This window comes from Spinacia oleracea, chromosome 6 (genome assembly GCF_020520425.1).
Source record: "Spinacia oleracea cultivar Varoflay chromosome 6, BTI_SOV_V1, whole genome shotgun sequence".
Taxonomy (NCBI): domain Eukaryota; kingdom Viridiplantae; phylum Streptophyta; class Magnoliopsida; order Caryophyllales; family Amaranthaceae; genus Spinacia; species Spinacia oleracea.
In genome coordinates, this window is record NC_079492.1 from 62,374,108 (window position 1) to 62,398,686 (window position 24,579).

Below are 24,579 nucleotides of genomic sequence, written 5' to 3' on the forward strand. Positions count from 1 at the left end.
GTGATCTGAAATCATCTTTGTCGGTTTGGAAACTTGCATCCGTATAGCCTTTAACAATTAATTCATCATCTCCACCATAGACCAGGAAGTCATCTTTGTGCCTTTTCAAGTACTTCAGAATGTTCTTGGCAGCAGTCCAATGCGCCTCTCCTGGGTCTGACTGGTATCTGATCGTAGCACTGAGTGCGTACGCAACATCCGGGCGTGTACATATCATAGCATACATTATTGAACCAATCAATGATGCATATGGAATCCCATTCATTCGTCTACGCTCATCAAGTGTTTTTGGGCACTGAGTCTTGCTTAGAGTCATTCCATGAGACATGGGTAGGTAGCCTCGCTTGGAGTCCGCCATCTTGAACCTATCAAGCACCTTATTGATATAAGTGCTTTCACTAAGTCCAATCATCCTTTTAGATCTATCTCTGTAAATCTTGATGCCCAATATGTACTGTGCTTCTCCTAGATCCTTCATCGAAAAACATTTCCCAAGCCAAATCTTGACAGAGTTCAACATAGGAATGTCATTTCCGATAAGCAATATGTCGTCGACATATAATACTAGGAAAGCAATTTTGCTCCCACTGACCTTCTTGTATACACAAGATTCGTCTGCGTTCTTGATGAAACCAAAGTCCTTGACTGCTTCATCAAAACGTATGTTCCAGCTCCTGGATGCCTGCTTCAATCCGTAGATTGATTTCTTTAGCTTGCATACCTTTTTAGCATTCTTTGGATCCTCAAAACCTTTAGGCTGTGTCATAAACACAGTTTCTGTTAAAACGCCGTTTAAGAAAGCAGTTTTGACATCCATCTACCATATTTCGTAATCGTAATATGCAGCGATTGCTAACATTATCCGGATAGACTTTAGCATTGCAACTGGTGAAAAGGTTTCATCGTAGTCCACACCGTGGACTTGCCTGTAACCTTTTGCAACCAATCTAGCTTTGAAAACTTCAAGTTTCCCATCCTTGTCCTTTTTCAGTTTGAAAACCCATTTGCTTCCAATGGCTTGGTAGCCATCTGGCAAATCGACCAAATCCCATACTTGGTTTTCAGACATGGAGTCCAATTCAGATTGCATGGCTTCTTGCCATTGCTTGGAGCTAGGTCTCGTCATAGCTTGTTTGTAAGTCGTAGGTTCATCACTTTCAAGTAATAGAACGTCATAGCTCTCGTTCGTCAAAATACCTAAGTACCTTTCCGGTTGAGATCTATATCTTTGCGATCTACGCGGGGTAACATTTCTAGATTGACCATGATTCTCACCAGATTCTTCTAAAGATCTCTGAGTTTCATCCTGAATGTCATCTTGAGCATTCTCTAGAGTTTGTTGTTCGACTCGAATTTCTTCGAGGTCTACTTTTCTCCCACTTGTCATTTTGGAAATGTGATCTTTCTCCAAAAAGACACCATCTCGAGCAACAAACACTTTGTTCTCAGATGTATTGTAGAAGTAATACCCCTTTGTTTCCTTTGGATAGCCCACAAGGATACATTTGTCAGATTTTGGATGAAGTTTGTCTGAAATTAATCGTTTGACGTATACTTCACATCCCCAAATCTTAAGAAAAGACACATTTGGAGGCTTTCCAAACCATAATTCGTATGGAGTCTTTTCAACAGCTTTAGACGGAGCTCTATTTATAGTGAGTGCAGCTGTTTTTAGTGCATGTCCCCAAAATTCTAATGGAAGTTCGGCCTGACCCATCATTGAACTGACCATGTCTAGCAAGGTTCTGTTCCTCCGTTCCGACACACCGTTCCATTGTGGTGTTCCAGGAGGAGTCAATTCTGATAGAATTCCACATTCTTTCAGATGGTCATCAAATTCATAGCTCAGATATTCACCGCCTCTATCAGACCGCAGTGCTTTAATCTTCTTTCCTAATTGATTCTCTACTTCACTCTGAAATTCCTTGAATTTGTCAAAGGATTCAGACTTATGCTTCATTAGGTAGACATAACCATACCTACTGAAGTCATCAGTGAAAGTGATAAAGTAGCTGAAACCACCTCTAGCATTTGTACTCATTGGTCCACATACATCTGTATGGATTAAACCCAATAGTTCATTTGCTCTCTCTCCAACTTTAGAGAAAGGTTGCTTTGTCATTTTGCCAAGTAAACATGATTCGCATTTACCATAATCCTCTAAGTCAAATGGTTCTAGAATTCCTTCCTTTTGAAGTCTTTCTAAGCGTTTCAAGTTTATATGGCCTAATCGACAATGCCACAGATAGGTGAGATCTGAATCATTCTTTTTGTCCTTTTTGGTATTTATGTTATATACTTGTTTGTCGTGATCTAATAAATAAAGTCCATTGACTAATCTAGCAGATCCATAAAACATCTCTTTAAAATAAAACGAACAACTATTGTCTTTTATTAAAAAGGAAAATCCCTTAGCATCTAAGCAAGAAACTGAAATGATGTTTTTAGTAAGACTTGGAACATGGAAACATTCTTCCAGTTCCAAAACTAGCCCGGAGGGCAACGACAAATAGTAAGTTCCTACAGCTAATGCAGCAATCCGTGCTCCATTTCCCACTCGTAGGTCGACTTCACCCTTGCTTAACTTTCTACTTCTTCTTAGTCCCTGTGGATTGGAACATAAGTGTGAGCCACAACCTGTATCTAATACCCAAGAAGTTGAATTAGCAAGTATACAGTCTATAACGAAAATACCTGAAGATGGAACGACTGTTCCGTTCTTCTGATCTTCCTTTAGCTTCAAGCAATCTCTCTTCCAATGCCCCTTCTTCTTGCAGTAGAAGCATTCGGATTCAGAAGTGGGTTGAGTGACCTTCCTCTTTACAGATTTGGCGCCAGTTTGCTTAGTTGGGCTGGCCTTGTTGCCACCTTTCTTAGCATTCCTCTTCTTTCCAGATTTCTTGAACTTGCCCCCACGCACCATAAGCACATCCTGCTTATCACTTTTGAGCGTCTTTTCAGCGGTCTTCAGCATACCGTGAAGCTCAGTGAGCGTTTTGTCCAGACTATTCATACTGTAGTTCAGTTTGAACTGATCATACCCGCTATGAAGAGAATGGAGGATGGTGTCTATAGCCATTTCCTGAGAAAATTGCTGATCCAGCCGACTCATATTCTCAATGAGTCCAATCATTTTGAGAACATGTGGACTTACGGGCTCGCCTTTCTTAAGCTTGGTCTCAAGAATTTGCCTATGAGTCTCGAATCTTTCGACTCGAGCCAGATGTTGGAACATGTTCTTCAACTCACTGATGATTGTGAAAGCATCTGAGTTGATGAACGTTTTCTGCAGATCCGCACTCATGGTGGCGAGCATTAGACATTTCACATCCTTGTTGGCATTAATCCAACGATTGAGGGCTGCCTGAGTGACCCCGTCGCCTGCAGCTTCGGGCATCGCCTCATCTAGGACATACTCCTTTTCTTCCTGCATAAGAACTATTTGCAAGTTCCTTTGCCAGTCAAGGAAGTTTTTCCCGTTCAACTTCTCCTTTTCGAGAATTGATCGAATGTTGAATGAATTGTTGTTTGCCATATTAAAAACTACAATTGAAAAGAATAAACAAATAAATAACCATTCACAGTTTCTCTTAATAAACTTAAATTCTAGCATATATGCATAATTCAATGTTTATTAAGCATTTTATTCAAGTTATGTGTTCCGGCAGGTGTGAATAAAATGATTCCAAGATCCTAAAATCATTGAAGAACTAAGCACAGTTTGTCGACTTAATCCTAGAACATCTTAGGTAAGCAAAAGCCTTTTGCTAATAGTCTAGAAACTATTCTTGGTTGATAGGTACGTCTAAGAACTTATTAGGTAAACCTATCGATTTTGCCACGACATAAAAGGACTCCTTACTTATATCGTTGAGTTTCACCAAAACTAACATGTACTCACAATTATTTGTGTACCTTGCCCCTTTAGGACCAATAAGTAACACCTCGCTGAGCGAAAACTATTACTAGATTGATGTAAAGGATATCCAAGCAAGTGTATATTTTGGCATGGCACCTTTTAACTCAATTTTTAAGTTTGGAACTTAAGGCTCTTACTATGTTGGTTAGATTTTAAGTGAACTAAAATCCTTAATCATGCAACATAATCAAGCTTTTGATCTCATGCATTTTAAGACATATTTAAAAGCGATAAATAACTTAAAACATGCATAAGATAAATGTGATCTAGTATGGCCCGACTTCATCTTGAAGTTTTGACTTCAAAGTCCGTCTTGAAAATCTCCGTGGGAGGCACCATTTTCTTCAAATAGGATAAGCAATAACTAATTACAACTATTTGATGGTTCGCAGACCATATTTGAATTGAAAATTAACTTTGGTACTTTAGACCAATTACATTCAAATTGATGGTACGCAGACCATATTTTCTATCCTATTTGGGCCATACTAGTCACTTCATAACCTGCAAAACAGTACATATACAATATATACCATTCACCCATTCATTATCATGAATGGCCCACTTAGCTGGTTAGTAAAACACATTATGCATCACGTAAATATTTGTAGCAATTAATCAAGGGCACCAATAATCTACCAATTATTTAGTCCTTATTAATTCTAATCAAGTTGTTTTAACCTTAAGGATTTGTAGACCTAATCAAGAGTTTATGACTAAAAAGCGCTCCCACTTAAACCAATAAATTCATATGCTTTACTAATTTTAAACATAAAAATGTATTTCTAGTCTAACCGGAAACATACAAATTTAATTAAAATTTAAAGCTCATATGAATTTATAATTGAATCCAAAAAGTTTAATTTAATTTCAGTCGTATTTAAATTAATTCATGATTTTAATTTAAGTAAAATAATTAGAATAAATAAAATTTATTATAATTACAATATTCAAAATTAAAATCCAAGAAAATAATTTAAATTATTAATTTTAAAATTAATTAAAATTACGTAAACTGAAAAATTTCAAATTAAACATTCAAAACGATCTAATCGCAACGCAAACACCCTACGCATCGCACGCCCATGGGCCACACGCACACAGCCATCGCTGGCCATGTGCGCGCAGCCCATGCGCTCGTTGCATAGCTGCTGCATCTTCCATCGCAAGCCATCGCACAAGTGGTGCTCGATGCGCGCGCGCCAGCGCTCGATGCACGCGAGCCATCGCTCGCTGTGCGCGCTCGCCAGCGTTCGCTGCGCGCGCTCCAGCGCTCGATGCACGCGAGCCATCGCTCGCTGTGCGCGAGCCATCGCTCGCTGTGCGCGAGCAATTGCTCGCTGCGCGCGATCGACGCTGGGCGCAGCGCTCGTGGCACGCGAGCTTGCGCTCGCTGCGCGCGAGGCTGCGCGCGCTTGCAGGAGGCAGTGCGCGTTGTGGCGCAGCTCGCTTGCTGCCCACACGTGACTGCCTTGGCTTGCCTTTCGCCCATGCCCATTTGTTCATAGCTCGTGGCCCACGACACAAGGCAGGGCTGCTGCCTTGTGCTCGTGCACTACGCCCTTGCTCATTGCATTCGTGCCGCACGGGCGACGAGCTCCCTTGCTGGTCGTCGCATGCCCGCACTATACAAAACCCCTTAAGGGTAACATGAAGCGTCCATTGCTTTGTGCGTGCAAGTTTTATGAACGAATCGCATAAAAATTTAAAATTTATATTTAAAATTAATGACAAATTAATAAATAATATTAATTTCATAATTTTAGGGCGAAAAATCGAAAATTTATTATCCAATTGATTTCCGATTGTCATGGATTCAAGCCTAGGTCATAAAAATTTAAAATTTATCATAAATTTACAATTTTTATGGTGGTTTTTAATCATAGGTTTCTAATTAAATTATAATTAATTATGAAAATCAAATTAATTCTAAATTATTCTAATTTTCAACAAATTAATCATAATTACAAATTAGATTGCATAATTAACAAGACTAGGCATTCAAACTTGTTAAACATATACAGTAGGTCAATCAAAAATTCAAGATTTATCAACAAGAATCGCAAATATTTAATTTAACATCTTAAATTTACGAAATTTTGCATTCGAAAAACTAAAACCTTCGAAAAGTCATAGTTAGGCTTCGAATTTGAGAATTCTGGGTTCGGCAGAAAAACATTATTTTTGTCAAAATTTTAGAATGCCTTTTACATGCGGAATTGACACAAAAATCACTCGATTTGGATGAGTAACGAAGAAACTGCCGAAAAACTGCGTACGTATAATTAAATAAACGCAATTTGAAATTAATTAACAATTACGAAAATTAATCACCCCTTTTAATTCTTGCAAATTTGTAATATTTAACCATGTTCATGCAATTTAGATTATGAAAATAATAAGGGGCTCTGATACCACTGTTAGGTTATGATACATATGATATTACATAAATCATGCGGAAACAACCATTAACCCAGGATTACATATTATTTACACATAATCATATAGCATAATTTAGATGCATACTCTTTGTTGCGTGCCCTCCCTAGCTGCGCCCGAACCGAGCAAGAACAAGTCTTTAGGACTCCAAGTGTCGTCCCTCCGTAGATAGTCCACAGCACGTCCGAATCCGCCTTAAGATTGACCAACTAGAATCGCCCTTAAGGTACTAGAATTTTCGGCACTTTTGAGCAAGATGTGTGATTGAATTTTTCTCTCAAAAACTCACTTTGAATACTTTTAAAACTCGTTATAAATTGTGAACCCAGGCCACATATTTATAGGGGTATGGAAAGAGAATCGGAATCCTATTCAGATACAAATTAATTAAACCTAGAATCCTACAAGAACTCTAATTAAATAATTTATCAAATAGAATTAGGAATTTAATCATTAACCGAACTCTGCACGTTTTAAGAATCGTGCATGAACACAAACACTTACGCACACACACACGGCAGCCACGATGGGCCGCCCATGCGCGTGCGTGCGAGCAGCAGCCCACGCAGCGAGGCCTACGCGAGCTACAAGCCCACGTAGCTCCTGCGCGCGCTGCGCGCGCTGTGCGCGCTGCCACGGCCTGCTGGGCCTGGCCTTGCGCTGGGCCTGGCGTGGCCTTGGCTGTTCGTGTGGCGCGCTTGGCTTGCTGGGCGATGGCCTGGCTTCGTGCTGGGCCCTCGTCCGGCAGGCCTTGTCCGATGCTTATTCGTACGATACGCTTCCGATTAAATTTCCGATTCCGGAATTCATTTCCGATACGAACAATATTTAATATTTCCGATTCCGGAATTAATTTCCGTTTCGAACAAATATTTATTATTTGCGTTTCCGGAATTATTTTCCGATTCCGATAATATTTCCGATTCTGACAATATTTCCGTTTCCGGCAATATTTCCGATTCTGGCAATATTTCCATTTCCGATAATATTTTTTGATACGTACCATGTTTCCGTTTCCGGCAACATCTACGACTTGGATAATATTTATATTTCCGATACGATCCATATTTCCGTTTCCGGTAATATCATCGTTTCCGGAGTATTCATTTCTTGCCTGTGACGATCTCAGCTCCCACTGAAACCAAGATCCGTCGATTCCGAATATTCATAGATGGAGTATTTAATGCCATTAAATACTTGATCCGTTTACGTACTATTTGTGTGACCCTACGGGTTCAGTCAAGAGTAAGCTGTGGATTAATATCATTAATTCCACTTGAACTGAAGCGGCCTCTAGCTAGGCATTCAGCTCACTTGATCTCACTGAATTATTAACTTGTTAATTAATACTGAACCGCATTTATTAGACTTAACATAGAATGCATACTTGGACCAAGGGCATTATTTCCTTCAATACTACCTTAAGGGCGATTCTAGTTGGTCAAGCTTAAGGCGGATCCGGACGTGCTGTGGACTATCTACGGAGGGACGACACTTGGAGTCCTAAAGACTTGTTCTTGTACGGTTCGGGCGCAGCTAGGGTTGGAACGCAACAAAGTGTATGCATCTGAATTATGCTAAATGATTATGTGTGAATAATATGTTTCCTGGCTTTATGGTTTTTCCGCATGATTTATGTTTTGTCATATGTATCATAACCTAACATAATGACTAACACATATTTGTAGTTTTTTTTTGTTATATTTTTCCATTGTCAACCGTAGTATCTCTCAAACTACTAGTATCATACTATGCACTACATCCCTGGATATAGTTGCTGCTGAAGAAACATTCACCTTTGTTCGTGTAGCAAGCTCTATCCATAAATCCTGCAGTTTATGATAGGATACCGGTTACTTGGTTTCAGAAGAACCTCTGATTTTATGCACAATTACGCCATATCCTATACATGCTATTATACTTATTGATCTGATGCTCGTTTTGATCTCAGGTATATTAAGTCAAGTGGGCAAATGTAAACTTGTATCTCAAGCAAAGAAAAGATGTTTGAAGGTTCAATGGAGCAAAGCCCCTCTTTATATTTTTAGATTCCAACAATTCAATTATCGTACAATTTTTATTGATGGTTGTAACTGCTTGTTCAAGAATTACAAATCTTGGATGACAACAGAGCTGGAATCAGATTACCTAAGTCTGAGATTGCAGTACCAAGTAATGATAAAGAGGAAGTAAAAGAGTGTTAGTCATTTTAGCAATAAGGTACATTTTAGTTGTGATTCCCAGGATGTTGTATGGGTTGGGTTTTATCCTGATAGGAGAACTGTTGCATTTCCCAAAGCTAAGAGAGAGAATTCTATGTGACAATAGTTGTTCAATCACCCCCTGTCAGAAAAGGGAACAAAGATGGAATATGTTCCACTAGTGGAAAAAAACCCCTGTTGTAGCCCCCTTGTTGAGGGGGGCATACATAAGCGCGCCTCAATAGCCACTTAGTCAACGCGGGTCAAATATTTTACTAACAGGTTGGGGCGGGCTTTTGTGGTGTTCGCTTCTACAGAAGCTGTTGAAGGGGGCTTTTATTGCCCGCCTCAATAGGCAGAAGCTGTTGAAGGGGGCTTTTAAATGCCCGCCTCAATAGGCATTAGCTGTTGAAGGGGGCATTATACTGTTCGCTTCAAGAGACTATGTTGAAGTGATTTTGGGTTTAGTCCGCCTTAATGAATTCTACAGCCCAGAAATACAACGTACCGTAGTCACAATTAGGGTTTCTTTATATCCTAAATTTCTCTTTACCTTTTATTCCCTTAGCCGGTTTTAGCATTATCTCCTTATTTCCAAGATCTGTTCTTATCTTCATCTCCTTTATTTTTTGGGATTCCATTATTTCTTGAAGAAAATCAGCCATGGGTCGTACTTCCTCCATCTCCCGTTGTCTTCTCACCTTCCGTATTTGCGGTTCACAAAATATAGAGAAATTGAAGCTTTGAATCGTCATCTCTATTATCAGATCTTGATACTAGCAAGGTACCAATCTCCTTTTCACATTAATTTTTGATTGAATTTTGTTTTTTCCCTTTTTTTCTTAACGTGTTCATGATTTGAGGATGCTTTGACTTCTTCGCTAAAGTCGACAATATGTTGCTTGTTCAATTAATTCGATTTTTTGGGGAAAATTGGGTGTTCTGCTTATTGATTTATTTTGATCTTCAGTCAATAAGGCTCATCTCTAACATGAGTGGTGACTGTATTCGTAATGAAAAGACACCGGCGTTAGGATCTCGGTGGCGAAAAACCTCGTCGTCTGACATTTGTAGATCTAAATAAGTAAGTTTCATTTTATTGTCTTTTTTTCATCTAACAAAAGGTCATTTTAGTTAATAAATGTTTAGAATCTGAATATTTTTAAAAATTAACTTTCAGATCTGGAGTTTAATTTTTATCTAAATTGTTGTTTTGCTTTTGTTCATTTTTTAGGTAATTTTTGGAAAAATGAAATAATATATTTCTTTCTGGCTTATAATCGTTTTTTTCTTATTTCTTTCTGGTTTATAATCGTTTTTTTCATTCCAATTGTTTTATAATTTTTTTTCTTATTATTGTGTCTATATTTCTTATTAAAGGATCTTCAATTTTGTTTTACTGTTATTTTCTCATAAGATGATGTCTTGCTTTCTTAATTTTTTTTTTTCAGGTGTGTCATGGATGAGAGATTCATTAGTTAGAAGAATTAAAACATACGTTGTCAATTTGTTTAGTTTAATTTGCGTAACTTGATTTATTCAACTTTGTAAGATACTACTTTGTACTTATAATGTAATACAAGTAGTACAGAAACTCAGATCTATAATTCTTGAATTCCTTATTTGATTAATAATAATGACACATGTTTAGTATATCAAGGTTTTTATGTCCAAAACTTTAATATTATGTGTGCACTTATCAAGACCCAAACAATAGGAAAGAAAAAGAAAATTATACAAAAATGCAATTTCCAGCAAACTATTGAGGGGGGCAATAGTTATTGTACGCCTCAACAGGTCCCCATTATTATGCTACTTAATGGGTCTGTTGAGGGGGGCATTAGCTAAGCCCGCCTCAACAAGTCACATTTTGAGGCGAACAATGCCCGCCTCAATAGCTACAGACCTGTTGAAGCCCCCTCTGTTGAAGCGAGCAATGTCCGCCTCAACAAGGCCTAAAAGCCCGCCTCAATAGGGGTTTTTTCCACTAGTGTTCGTAGTTTTTTTTACTGTCTCAGTTTCTATGCTACATTTTTTTCTTAGTTGTTTAGCTCAATATGACTAGTTTGGTTTAGCTTCTAGGTTGTATCTTCTCTGTTTTCGGCATAATTACCTTTTTAAACTTGGTGTTCTTTTCCCTTGTTTTACAAGGCTATGGAGAGGCAAGGAACAGAGTTTCAGTCTGACTGTAATCTCAACCGTTTTGCATTGATTTGATACACCATGGAAGTAGATAAATTAAGCAGACAATTTCAACTACTTAAAAAAGAAGCTAAACATTTTCTGGAACAGGAAAAAAAATCATGTTTTTAGGAAAGAGTGCACAGAATTTGCATAAAAACTAAACAAAGAAATAATTAATGGTAAAACCAAAGAGAACTAGCATAGTTCCGCAAGTAAAAAAGAGGATCACATAATATAACAAATGTTTTCATTTATATCTTCATGAGAATGGCAGCTACTGTAGATTAAATGAGACATTCTAATGGTACGGAGACACTGTAAAGCACTTAAGCTAGTCGTCTAGTCTATATTTCTGAACACTCAATCAGCTGCTGATATCTTACACAAAACAGTCACATAACACAGGGAATAATCATCACTAACCTGTATCCTACGACGTAGTAATTCCTTGATAAAAAGTATAAAACTTCGCAGAATCGCCAACAGCCTGTCATACACAAGTAAAGAATAATGGTTAGAGCAAGAATTAGGAGATAGTACAAATTTTGAATGCTACATAGTCATCTAATTCAGAACTCGCCTTTCTCCAACACTTCTTACTCCAGTCCAGTTTGAAAGTATCAAGTATAGCTACCACAAGCATATCAACGGCAAGAAAAATATACAATACTTAATTTACAAGACACGAGAGAAAATAAATGATATTACTAAACACAATGCAATATGCATCATAGGATAGAACACATAGAACGTAATTACTAGATTGAAAGTAAAATAAAATATTCAATAGATGGAATCAATAGAATACAAATACAAATACAAAGAGAAACAATAAAAAAAATAAACATGATCAATCTAACCCACCCTCTCCCTCTACTTCTACGGGTAAAGAATCACCTAAATCAAACAAGTCCCTAGGCTTATTCTTAACAACATGCAACCATCCTTTTTGAATCTCATCTTCTATGTAAAAAACTTATTTTGCTTGATATGAGAATATAAATGGATCATCTTGCAACAATCGGCCAGTATGCATCAATTTCGAGAAATTGACACATACGTCGCCATTTGGATATGTTCTTACACCCCTATGAATGTCTACCCAATCACAACGAAACAATACAACTTTGTAAGCTCCATAGTAATTTAATTCATAGATATCATCACTTTTCCAAAATATGCCTCTCCATCTGCTTCAACCATAATTCCAGAATTTTGTGTCAGCAAACGACAATCGCGATCCATGGAAAGGAATTTAAATCCATTGATGATGAATCCTTTTAATTTTCTACCATAACAATACAAACCACCCGCTAAAGCTTTTCTTAGTTTCTCATCTTCGGTGGTGACATCTATGCAATGTACCTACGATGATACATAGTAAAATCAAATACATTGTTTTTTTAAAAAAAACTAAGTATTAATTTCACATTAAAAGAACTTATTTAAAAGTAACCTTATTTTGCAACCACCCTCCGAATTCATTGATGATCCAGTTGCTTTCATCACTCTCCGTGGCGGAACTTTGTGAGTTCATTTGACGCTTCTCCATTAAAAATTCACTTCATGTAAGAAGAAATAACTTAGAATGATCTATTTCAACAACAGATAATTCATAGGAAAACTAACATAATACTTACTCCATATCCCCTTTGATCGCATCAGAGTGAAGTAAAACGTAGCGATGAGCTTGTTTTAAGCTTTTGTCATCAAGGCGAATGGTGACCTTCTTCCCAACAACTCGACCACTAGTGTTAAACAAGTAATCATTGGAATTTTAAATCTCATCATCCATCCTCGTAGTTATGTTAAAGATAGTCTTAACACCTTCAAGATATCTCGAACAAAACCTAATTGTCTCCTCTAAAAGGAAGCCTTCCGCAATAGATCCTTCAGGTTGGGATTTATTGGTTACATGTGATTTCAAATGGGACAAGTACCTTTCAAATAAAATATTTTTACTTTTAATATAATAAATGTGAAATATTTAATAAAATAATATAATTAAGACATGGAAGACAATTAACCTTTCAATGGGATACATCCATCTGTATTGCACTGGTCCACCAAGTTTAACCTCCTCCATTAAGTGAATCAACAAATGGACCCTGATTGTGAAAAATGAAGGCGGGAACTCTATTTCCAACTTACAAAGAGTTAAAATAATTTCATCTTGAAGATCATCTAAATCATCTGGATCAATAGTAGTAGAGCACAACCTCTTGAATAAAGAAGACAATCCAGCCAACAAGTCAATTACTTTTGTAGCGTTAGAAGCTCTTAAGGCAACAGGAAGGATATCTTGCATTAGAACATGGTTGTCATGACTTTTGAGGTTAATCAACTTTCTTTGCTTTATATTCACACAACTAGAGAGGTTGGAACTTGGATCCATATCCATCCGGAACTTTAAGTTTCTGCAGAACATTTAAGAACCTCTCTTTCTCCTCCGTAGACATAGAATAGGAAGCTGGAGGCATGTATTCACTTCCATTAGGATTAGTACTAAGCCAAAGGTGAGGCTTTATTCTCCATTTTTCAAGAGCTTTTCGATCATCCCTACTATCTCTACTCTTATCCATACTAAGAAGAGTTCCCAAAATATTCTCAGACACATTTTTCTCAATGTGCATTACATCTAAATTATGCCTTAAAAGATTATGCTCCCAATACACCAAATCAAAGACTATGCTTCTCTTGGTACCAAAAGCACTTTCATGTTGGACATAATTGTTATCATTATCTCCTCTTTGTCTCTTTTTCTGTGGTGCCTTCGACTTTCCATAAACATACTCGACCTTTTCTTGTTCACTCAATATATCAGTCCCGCTAGGACGAGACACTCATTAGTTCCATACTTCTCACAAAATTTGTCACCCTGAACGATATGGGTGATCTGAAGGTAACCATTTTCTATAGCTACAATAACAAATCTTGTTCCCAAATCTATTAGAAGGCGTGGAATCTATGCATATAGGACATGCATTGTAACCTTTTGTGCTCAAACCAGAGAGCATTGCATAGCCAGGAAAGTCATTAATAGTCCAAAGCAAAGTCGCGCGCAAATTAAATTTCTTTCCTTCAAAAGCATCAAAAGCTTCAACCCCAGTCCACAACAATTTCAATTCATGCACTAATGGCTGCAAATACACATCAATATCATTTCTAAGACTTGCTTTTCCGGGAATAAGTGTGGATAAAATGAAAGAAGATGGTTTCATACATAACCATGGTGGAAGATTATAAGGAATCAATATCACTGTACTATAAGTGGTGTTCATTAAACGATAAGGATTAAACCCATCACTCGCAAGACCTAATCGAACACTACGAGGGTCTAATGCAAAATCTCTATGACGCTCATCAAATGCCTTCCATGCTAAGGCATCTGAAGGATGCCTCAAAATCTTCTTATCATCTTCACCCAATCGCTCTGTATCATGCCATCTCATATCTTCTGCTGTTTCTGGTGACATGTAGATTCTTTTTAGCCTCGGGATAAGAGGGAAATATCGCATTACCTTAGCCGGCACGCCCTTCTTATGAGTATCCGTACCTTGATCACTTGTAATGCCACCCTTACCCTTAGTTTTCGCCCACCTCGATGTACCACAAACATGACACTTGTCTTTCTCTAAAAATTCACCCCAATACAACATACAATTATTCGGACAAGCATCAATCTTTTCATACCCAAGACCCAAGTCTTTTATCATTTTCTTACTGTAATAAAAGGATGAGGGAAAATCAAGTATTTGGGGAAACACATCTAGAATTAGCTTCAACAGCATATTGAAAGATTCAATGGACCAATGATTCATACACTTCAAGTAAAACAAGTGTAAAAGAAAAGATAACTTTGAAAAGTTGGTACACCCTTCATATAATTTCTCCTCAGAAGCTTCAAGTAACTTCTTATACTTCGCCTCTTCCTCTTTTGTAGAATCATCATATTCAGCATCACTTTCATAGGTCACTGGCTCCTCAATCCACTCATCATCCTCTCGTGTTTCAAAAGTTGGGCAATTGGGAAACGTATTAACACAAAAAGCTGATCTTAGTAGTCCTCCCACATTATCTCGACTAACAAACCCACTTTCATTATTTAGGGATCCTTCACTAGTATTCCCTCCATCACTACCAACCACACGATGAATCATATCCTCTTTACCATGAAAGATCCATTTCTTATACGACTTATAAAACCCCTTAAACAAAATACGTCCCTCTACTACATTTACCAGGAACCATTTCTCCACCTTACAATTCTTACAAGGGCATCTAATTTTTCCATGGACTAGATCTTCTTTAGAAAACTCAATGAATTGCATACAACCCTTGACATACTTAGGGTGGCCAATAGGTAGATCGATCCAACTTGTATCCATATCTATATGAAATTAATATAGTAATAAGATATATAATTATCATACGTCGTATAATAGGAATTGCTTATAAATAAACGTTATGATCATTCTTAGAACCTTGATATTACATATAATTCAAATAGGAACTAGTTAAAAATAATTATTTACTTAGGAGATTAATTCAAGTGAATATAAAATCAATACACCTCCATGCACAACTCTACTAATATTCAGTATCTATGTTCATCTTCTTGCTAGAAACTACTTTCATTCAATTCCATATCATATCTTTTTTAGCAAACAAGGTGATACTTTCAACTTCACATGAATTCAACAAGGAAAATAAAGCATGTGAGTTTAGCAGACAAGATGATACTTTCAACTTCACATGAATTCAACAAGGAAAATAAAGCATGCGAGTTTCACAAATTTATGAACACCAAAGTTTCAATAAAATAAATAAGATGGTAAAAGCTAAAAGAAAATAATAAGTCATAAGTCTAATCATTGCACTCAAATTTTAGTTTGATTATACGTATTAATTGATCATTTTATAATTTACGCAACCACAAGTCGAGTAGGAAAATAAAGGCAAATTTTATATAATATTAAGAATGTCAAATTTAACAATAAGCACCTGTAAAACGCCTGGGAAGGAGATGTCGGGACAAAGTAGATCCTAAACTCCACGAAAACTCTTAAAACCGGTGGCCACTTGAATTGAAGTCCAAAAACTTCCGCTGCTTCTGCAAAAAGATACTTCAAACAAAATTTCACGAATTAAAAATAACATCAGGAACGACTTAGTGTCCATGATATCATAAATTTTGTCTCTAACCAAGTACGTACACATGAACATAGAATGCCGCATACTCTAGGCATTTAATTTAATTTCTAGTTTCCTATATCTCGATCTACATTTTCCACACCAAATTCATTTCACCATGAGAATTTATTAATCAAATTAAGAGCTCCTTAATTTTATATTAATTTTGATGGAAGAGCTCTTTAACAAACTCTAAACCTAAGTGTTCAAGAACTCTAAACAATCAACCAACAACTGCAACAACTAACCAACAACCTAAACATCAAAAACAAAATGCAACAAAAGAACTACAATTAACAAAGACAAACAATGAATAAAACACGAACAGCATATTGGCAGTAGATTAGGTAGAAAATCACGATACAGAATATCAGATCGAAGAAAAAGCATATCATTAGCAGATCAGATTCACAGCAGCAAGCAGTAGCAGTTCACACTACTACAAAACCTAGTTATTCTCGACATTATGGCCTCGACGCCAAAGGGAAACCGCTGCGTGAAATTTAGGTTTCCGATTTTACATGATTCTTGTTCCATTGACCTGATTAAAGTTTTTTTTTTAGCAGATAAATTGTGATACCAAGAAGCCACTAGGACACTGATTAAAGCCTGGACAGTATAGATTCAATGCACAACCCTTTATTGTGGCTTTGGTAGAGTAGAATAATTCTGTTGTAGCTCTACGGAAAATCAAACCCTATTCTGGAAATATTTTTTAAGACCAAGGCATTTATATTTTTTTGGTAAATAAGGTATATTTTATTACCAAAAGGTAAAAGCCAAATAGAATTGAAACAAACAAACAACAAAACAAAAACAGCTAAGGGAGCACAAACCCGCATCCCAAGCTAAAAACACAAAAGCAACCACAAAGAGACAAACCAAACGCAGAAGAGAACAACACAAAAGAACAGCAAAACAAAACAGCAGCTGCATCAGAAAGCAACCAACAATGCAGCAAGCAACTGGTACACTACAACTACACTACAACTACAGTAAGCACACAACACGTAGCTGCACACACTGACCACACACCAGGCTGAGCAGAACAGCAGCCCTTCAAACAGCAGGCCAAACAGCTGCACAAACGCAGACAGACAACCAGAAGCAGAGGCACAAAGCAGAACTGCAACATGATACAGACTGAAAACCAGACTGCAAATTGAACACCCTGAAAAACTGACACCCTACGGCCTACACTAAACATCTTAACCACTCAACTCCAATCTGTCAACTAATTATATCAATAAACAGAACAGCCTGTTGCTATAAGAGCTTCACCAGAAGTTTCAGGTTGAATTTGGATATGAATAAAGGTCTCTCCTTAGCATAGGCTGATGAGATTTTAGGTATAAGATTATCCACATTTTCTAGAAGTACAATCTTTTAAAAACCAGGTTGATTATGAATTACTGGTGTATTGAGAAAAGGGTCACACGATTCAATCTCGTTGAACAGGTAAGCTATATTGTTCACAGGAAAAAAAACCAAACCATACAATACATCCAATTCCTAATTCTAAAAGAACCAATAATCTACCATAATAACCATCATGTATGTAACAGCTTCAACCAAAATTTTGGTATCAATGAAATTTTCTAAATGTGTTACACTCAAGAAAAAAGCAAATTCCATCTTACTCCCTACATTGTTACTCCCTACATTGTTACCTGCTTAATTGAACAGAAACCTATCCAAGTTCCTTTTACCAGCTATAGCTTGAAGGCTAGTGTTGATGACTTGATGAATAAATTGTATGTTCAGGAAGAGTGTTGTTTCATAGTAGCTCGAAGTCTGGTGTTAGATGAATAAATTGTATGTTCAGGAAGAGTGATGTTTGATTTCACTCTGTAGTTTTTTGTGTTTTTTTTTTCCCTTTCCTAGTATGTGAATGTAAAGACTAAGGAGTGTGTTTTACCACTCTTGAAATATAAATAAAGTAGTGCTACGAAAATGTGATTTTCAAAATTACAATGCTGCCATCATCAACTAGGACTAATGCTGAAAAAATTACCATAATATTTCATCAAGAAACATAATTTTTTATTGACCCTTTTCTTTTACCATGGATTGTTGATACCACTTTGAAACATCTAGGTACACAAACACCTAAAAGGTTCTCAATTAGCATACAAATCCTAAAAATGATCATTCCGAAATTGATCATTCAGGTTAACATTTAGACCCTACTTTGTGATACAGTTTGTGATACACTGCATTGACTCAATATGCTTATTCAACAATAAGAAATTAAATTTCCATTTCTTAATCAAAATCAAGTGTCTTAGACAACAAATTCATAACCAATCCATATAACTAAAAGAATTGAAATTCACTCAATTCAGTATGGAAGTTCACATAAAAACACAAACTAATTGCAGAATTTTTAATTAGAATATGCTGCCCCTTAAAATTCGAAGGTCCAAAAAAAATATGTAGAATTCTTGTGTCCCTGGTTCTCATAAAAATATCCCCTTCGTCTTAACCCCATACTTTCATGGACACCTCTCCCCTAAAATTCAATTGCAAAAAGTAATTTACAATTAACTTGACATAAAAAACGGGTATAACATCAAGAACTTACCGGTGAAATCTGCGATGGCTCTGCAATGGCTCTGCGATGGCTCTGTTACGGCTCTACGATTGGGTTCGAATGAATTCTTGCAATTACGAAATCAAGTCTTGAAAATCCAAAGAAACTTGAAACTAAAGATGAATTTAGGGTGGAGTGAGAATTAGCTTGCAATTATAGGCTTCTCCAGATTTCCCATTTATACTGGAATGGAATGAGAGAAATTTGAGTTGAGGATCGGAGATCGTTAATTTGGTGAGAATATCTGGGGAATTTTTGAGAATTTTCTGGGATTTTTTGCTGAAGAATAGAGGAGGGAGCAGCGAGTCGGTTGTTAGAGTGGAGGAGGTTGAGAATTTCGTGGGTGTCGTGTAGTGTATACGTGAGGTTTCTGAAATCTCCAAATAAGCGGGAGTTAAACACGTGGTCACGTGCAATGGTTATTTTTGTAACATTGTGACTCTTTTTGTGGCCAATATTTATTTAGACACCTAAAATCGTCATTATATACATATTTAGTTTTCGTGACCAAAAAAAATATTATGACCCTTTATAAAAGCGTCATAGCAAAAGCGTCAATATATACTCTATTTTCTTGTAGTGTATGAGTGAGAAGGGATTCCAAATCCTCACTCGAAAGAAACTCCTTCCTTTCAAGAATGTTAATTTTAAATCATGTGTTGATTGTTTAGAAGGAAAACAATACATAGTTTCGTTTCGAAGAAATCCACCACCTAGAAGATCTCAGGTTCTAGATTTGGTTCATCTGAACGTTTGTTTCTATGGCAGAGAAATCTCTTCGTGGTGCATCATATTTTGTTACATTCATTGATGACCATTCCAGGAAAGTGTGGGTCTTTCTTTTAAAAAGTAAAGACCAAGTCTTTGACGCGTTTAAGGAGTTTCATGCAAAAGTAGAAAGAGAAATCGGCATAAAATTAAAATGTGTGCGATCCGATAATGGTAGAGAGTATAGAGGTCCATTTGAAGAATATTGCAGGAAGTATGGGATAAAGCTCGAGAAAACCCCAAAAACACCTTAACAAAATGGTCTCGCTGAAAGAATGAATCGAACGATCACGGAGAAAGTTCATTCGATGTTATCACATGCAAAGTTACCCAAATCTTTTTGGGGGAGGCAGTAAAGACTGCAATTCATCTGATTAATCGTTCTCCTTCAGTTCCACTTGATGGTGATGTTCCACATATGATATGGTCTGTAAGAAAATTAAACTATGAAATTTTGAAGGTGTTTGGATGTAGAGCCTTTGTTCACATCCCGAGGGATAAAAGATCAAAACTTGATAGCAAGACAAAACAATGTATCTTTCTTGGCTATCCTAAAGATGATTTCGGTTATAGTTTATGGAGTCCTGCTGAAAGAAAGATTATTAGAAGCAGAGATATTGTTTTCTTTGAAGATCAAACCAGTGAAGACATACAAAAATTGGGAAAATCTACAATATCCCATGAAGAATTGCCTATAATCATGAATCCAGTTCCTTCTTCGGATGCAATTGATGATCACGTGGGAGAATTACACCAAGATGATCACCCTCATGATGATGAGAATGTGGAACATATTCCACAACAAGAAAATCAATCATCTCATGAAACATAATTAAGAAGATCCACTCGAGATAGACGACTTCCAGCAAAATTGGCTGGAGGTGAATATCAGTTACTTATTGAAGGGGGAGAACAAGAGTAATATGAAGAGTCTTTGAGAGATGTACATCAGGAAAAGTGAATGGAAGCCATGTAAGATGAGATAAAATCCTTGCATGAGAATTGAATCACACATTTGATTTAGTACAACTACCAAAGGGGCGACGAGCACTCAAGAATAAGTGGGTGTTTATATTAAAGACTAAAGAAAATAATCCACAACCAAGATATAAAGCTAGGCTAGTCGTGAAAGGGTTCAGTCAAAAGAAATGTATTGACTTTGAAGAAATATTCTCACCAGTGGTGAAAATGTCGTTAATGCGAGTTGTTCTTGGCATGGCAGCATGCATGGATTTGGAAATTGAACAACTAGATGTGAAAACAGCCTTCCTACATGGTGATTTGGAAGAAGATATATATATATATATATATATATATATATATATATATATATATATATATATATATATATATATATATAACAACCTGAGGGATTTCAGGTTAAGGAAAAGGAACACATGGTATGTCATTTGAATAAGAGCTTGTATGGCTTAAAGCAAGCACCGCGACAATGGTATCACAAGTTTGAGTCTTTTATGAAATATTATAAATATCAAAAGATGACATCAGATCATTGTGTGTTCATTAAAAGATTTTCAGAGGGAGATTTTATCAGTCTACTCCTATATGTTGATGATATGTTAATTACTGGTCATGATACCAATAAAATCGCCAATTTGAAGAAGGCGATGAATAAGTTTTTTTGCTATGAAGGAGTTAGGACCAGCAAAACAAATACTTGGCATGAAAATCTCTCATGACAGGAAAAATAAGAAGTTGTGGCTGTCACAGGAAATATATATTGAGAAATTATTTGAGAGGTTTATTATGCATAAGGCTAAACCAGTGAGCTCTCCACTTGCAGGTCATTTTAAATTAAACTCTCAACAATGTCCTCCAAGTGATAAAGAAAAAAAAGAGATGGATAAAGTTCCTTATGCATCTGTAGTTGATAGTTTGATGTATGCTATGGTTTGTACAAGACCAGACATTGCCTATTCAGTAGGTGTTGTTACTAGGTTTCTCTCTAATCCAGAGAAATAACATTGGGAAGCTGTAAAATGGATATTAAGGTATTTACGCGGCACGCCAAAAATGTGCATATGCTTTGGTCTGCGAGATCCTGTGTTAAAAGGTTACACAGATGCATATATGGCTAATGATGTTGATTCGCGAAAGTCAGTATCAGGTTACATGATGACTTTTGCAGGGGAGCTATATCATGGCAATCAAGGTTACAAAAATGTGTTGCATTATCAAAAATAGATGGCGAGTATATTGTTGTGATAAAAGCTTGCAAAGAGCTCTTGTGAGTGAAGAATTTTCTACAAGAGCTAGGAATTAAACAAAAAAATTATATACTTACTGTGACAGCCAGAGTGCTATTCATCTGGCGAAATATCCCACCTTTCATGCTCGTTCTAAACATATAGACGTAATGTATCATTGGATACGAAAGGTATTTGAAGCCAAGTTGTTGCATTTGATAAAGGATTTATACTGACCACAATGGCTCAAATATGATGACCAAAGTATTGACCATGCAAAAGCTAGATGTTTGTCGAGGGGAAGCAGGTTTATCAAAAATCTTATAATAAGCCGGAAGGGGGAGATTTTGTTGGTTACTCCTCCTTATTTAGAGAAGATATAATTAGTAAAGACAAAGAAAAATAAAAGGAGAGAAAAAGAAGGAGAGAAGTGAGAAAGCAAGAAATACTTATTGGCAAATTATTTTGCGACAATTTGCATCATTAGTTTCTTAGTAATATGTTGGTTATAAAAATATAATCATATTGATAGTTAAAATATTCAGAAATTGTAACATTGTGAGATAGTGCATATATATAGAGAAACATTACATTTTGAGAGTATACCATGGAATATTAGTTTATATCTTATAAACACTTTATGAGTTATTTTATTAGATCATAGAGATATAATTGTTAATTAGCCTATTTTATTTATACACAAAAGGAAAAACGAATATTATATCGCTGCAATATTATTTGTAATCTTTCCCAACAATATGTATTAGATTTTGCAGAGAAGTTGAAAGGACATATCAAAACAAATAATCGAGAATTGAGAAATGAGAGGTTATAATTATTAAACGTTCTTTAAGGTTGATCAATATTTTAGAAGAAAATAAAGAAAATGAAAACTTAATAAATTAATGACAAGTGACATACAAATTTTCAAGTTCTAAAATATTGGAGTAGTATAATGAATATATTTTGTTTTATATATATATATATATATATATATATATATATAACTGGTTATCTTAACTATACCTTATAATCACTCTCGTAAGTCATGTATATAATCCTAATTATACTAATGAGAACAATCAATTATCGTTACCACAAGGACCCTCCAATTCAAGCAACGGAAATGTTCATCTTACACGGGTAACACGGTACAACCAGGGTTATATAAGGCACATTATACGTGCTCACTAATCACAAATTGGACATGCTTGTTACGGCATAATCACAAATTAAGAACACTTGAGTAGTTTTTTATAAATGGATATCTCTTGCGATTTTTCAATAACACAATCTCACTCACTCAGTACTTGAGTAGTAGTGTAGACACTTGACAATGTGTAGTACTTGAGTAATTAAAGTCAAACTTTAATTTATAAAAACCTGTTGCCCAACACGCATAATATAGAGGGTAAAAAAAGTCCACAATCCCTCTTATGTTCTCGTATGTGATGCTTTGATCACCTCATGCGCCTTAAATAAATTTAGAAAAAGAATAATACTACTATGTAGTATCTATTTTTCGAAAGTAATTTCATCTAAAATTCGACTATAAAAAGACTGGACTCTATTCATTTATCTGGCACCACAATCACAATTCACTATCCATTTTTACTTAATATTATATAAAAACCTTTCCTTATTTTAATTAGTTGTTAAGATGTCTTCAAAAGCATTTTCATCAATTGCCCTCCTCCTATGTCTCAACATAGTGTTTTTCACTATGGTGAGTTCCCAAAATGTCCGCTCCCCACCACCTCGTCCCAGGTCACCACCACCTTCCAGGTCACCACCTTCAATGATGGCGTCCCCACCCGTGTCACCTCCTAGCAACAGTTGCCCCATAGATACGCTAAAATTGAAGGTGTGTGCCAATGTATTGAATGATTTGCTTAAAGTCACGAATGACACCCCTCAATGTTGTTCTCTCATTGAAGGGTTGGTTGACCTTGAAGCAGCAGTTTGTCTTTGTACTGTCATTAAAGCTAATGTTTTAGGGATCAAAGTTAATGCTACGCTCAACATAAATGTGTTGCTCAACAATTGTGGTAAGAAGATACCTGAAGGCTTCGAATGTTCTTAAACTTATTAATCGGATTTTGTTGGGTATAATCAAAATCTTAAATAAGTATAACTTTTGTATTCTAGCAGCTTTGGAGCAGCTCATCAATAATGTTGTATATGTTATGTGTTAGTTTTTGTTGGTGACTAAGCTAGGTTGTCAATAAACTCCAGCCTAACATTGTACCGTAGTAGTACGTAATCTTTTACAATTAATAAAGTGAGAAAAACCTACATGAGTTTTCTTGAATAATAAGACAGTATATTTGATGAAGTTGATGCAATATATATATATATATATATATATATATATATATATATATATATATATATATATATATATATATATATATATATATATATATATATATATATAGATTTACACTCAAATGAGAAGAGAGCTTATAATGAGAAGAATGAGAAGTGATCTCATACGTTCGCTAAGATCTGATCTAACGACTCCTACCGCGTTTTAGTCATGGCATAATTGTAAATTTCACCAAAAAAAATTCCGAAAACATTCCAACAAACAAAACAACTCTAATTTTCTCTCTCCTCATTTCCGTTGCTATCTTTTCTCTCTCCTCGAGAGTTTCCTCTCCGTATTCTCTCTCCTCCATTTTCGTTCGCTCTCCTCTCCGCCACTGTCTCCTCTCGCGCAGCCACATCTCCGCGCCGCCACCATCCACCGTGCCGCCAACGTCTCCAACCTTCCATCTCCGACCGCCACCATGTCTACGGCTTTTCCTTTTGTGAGTTATTTTTAGGTTTCTATTCAATTTTAGGGTTGTATTTTCTGTCCAAAATTTCTGCAATTAAGTAGGTAGTTGATAGTTATTTCCTGTGATTTTATTTGTTTGATTTGTTCTATCCATTAGCAATTTTCGTATTGTTCTTGATCTAAAAAACTTGCTCATTAATTCCAAATAATTAAATAAATAATTTCTTTAATTTCGATTTCTTGCAATTGAGTAGGTTGTTGATAGTTCTTTAATTTCTTGTGATTTTGTGTTG

The 24,579-nt window shown here is 36.1% G+C and overlaps 2 protein-coding genes across 4 annotated transcripts; one reads left to right on the forward strand and one right to left on the reverse strand.

Annotated features, from left to right (window-relative positions):
• Positions 1–11,254: 11,254 nt before the first annotated feature.
• LOC110798860 (uncharacterized) lies at positions 11,255–21,782 on the reverse strand. 3 transcript variants are annotated; one of them, XM_056833954.1, is made up of 6 exons: positions 21,603–21,782; positions 15,748–15,869; positions 12,771–15,133; positions 12,384–12,683; positions 12,200–12,305; positions 11,255–12,108 (listed from the first exon to the last, which is right to left on the reverse strand). In XM_056833954.1, exon 3 carries the CDS (start codon positions 15,129–15,131, stop codon positions 13,617–13,619), a length of 1,515 nt encoding a protein of 504 aa, XP_056689932.1. In that variant the 5' UTR covers positions 15,132–15,133; positions 15,748–15,869; positions 21,603–21,782; the 3' UTR covers positions 11,255–12,108; positions 12,200–12,305; positions 12,384–12,683; positions 12,771–13,616. The 3 variants fall into 3 exon arrangements, with proteins under 3 accessions (XP_056689932.1, XP_056689930.1, XP_056689931.1); XM_056833952.1 differs by lacking the exon at positions 21,603–21,782 and adding an exon at positions 18,521–20,550 and having other exon boundaries at positions 15,748–15,856; XM_056833953.1 differs by lacking the exon at positions 21,603–21,782 and adding an exon at positions 18,521–20,550.
• A 1,292-nt stretch (positions 21,783–23,074) lies between these two features.
• On the forward strand, positions 23,075–23,839 carry LOC130462597 (pEARLI1-like lipid transfer protein 1). Its single transcript, XM_056831224.1, has one exon. The coding sequence runs from the start codon at positions 23,165–23,167 to the stop codon at positions 23,585–23,587; it is 423 nt and encodes a 140-aa protein (XP_056687202.1). The 5' UTR covers positions 23,075–23,164; the 3' UTR covers positions 23,588–23,839.
• The last annotated feature ends 740 nt before the right edge of the window (positions 23,840–24,579 follow it).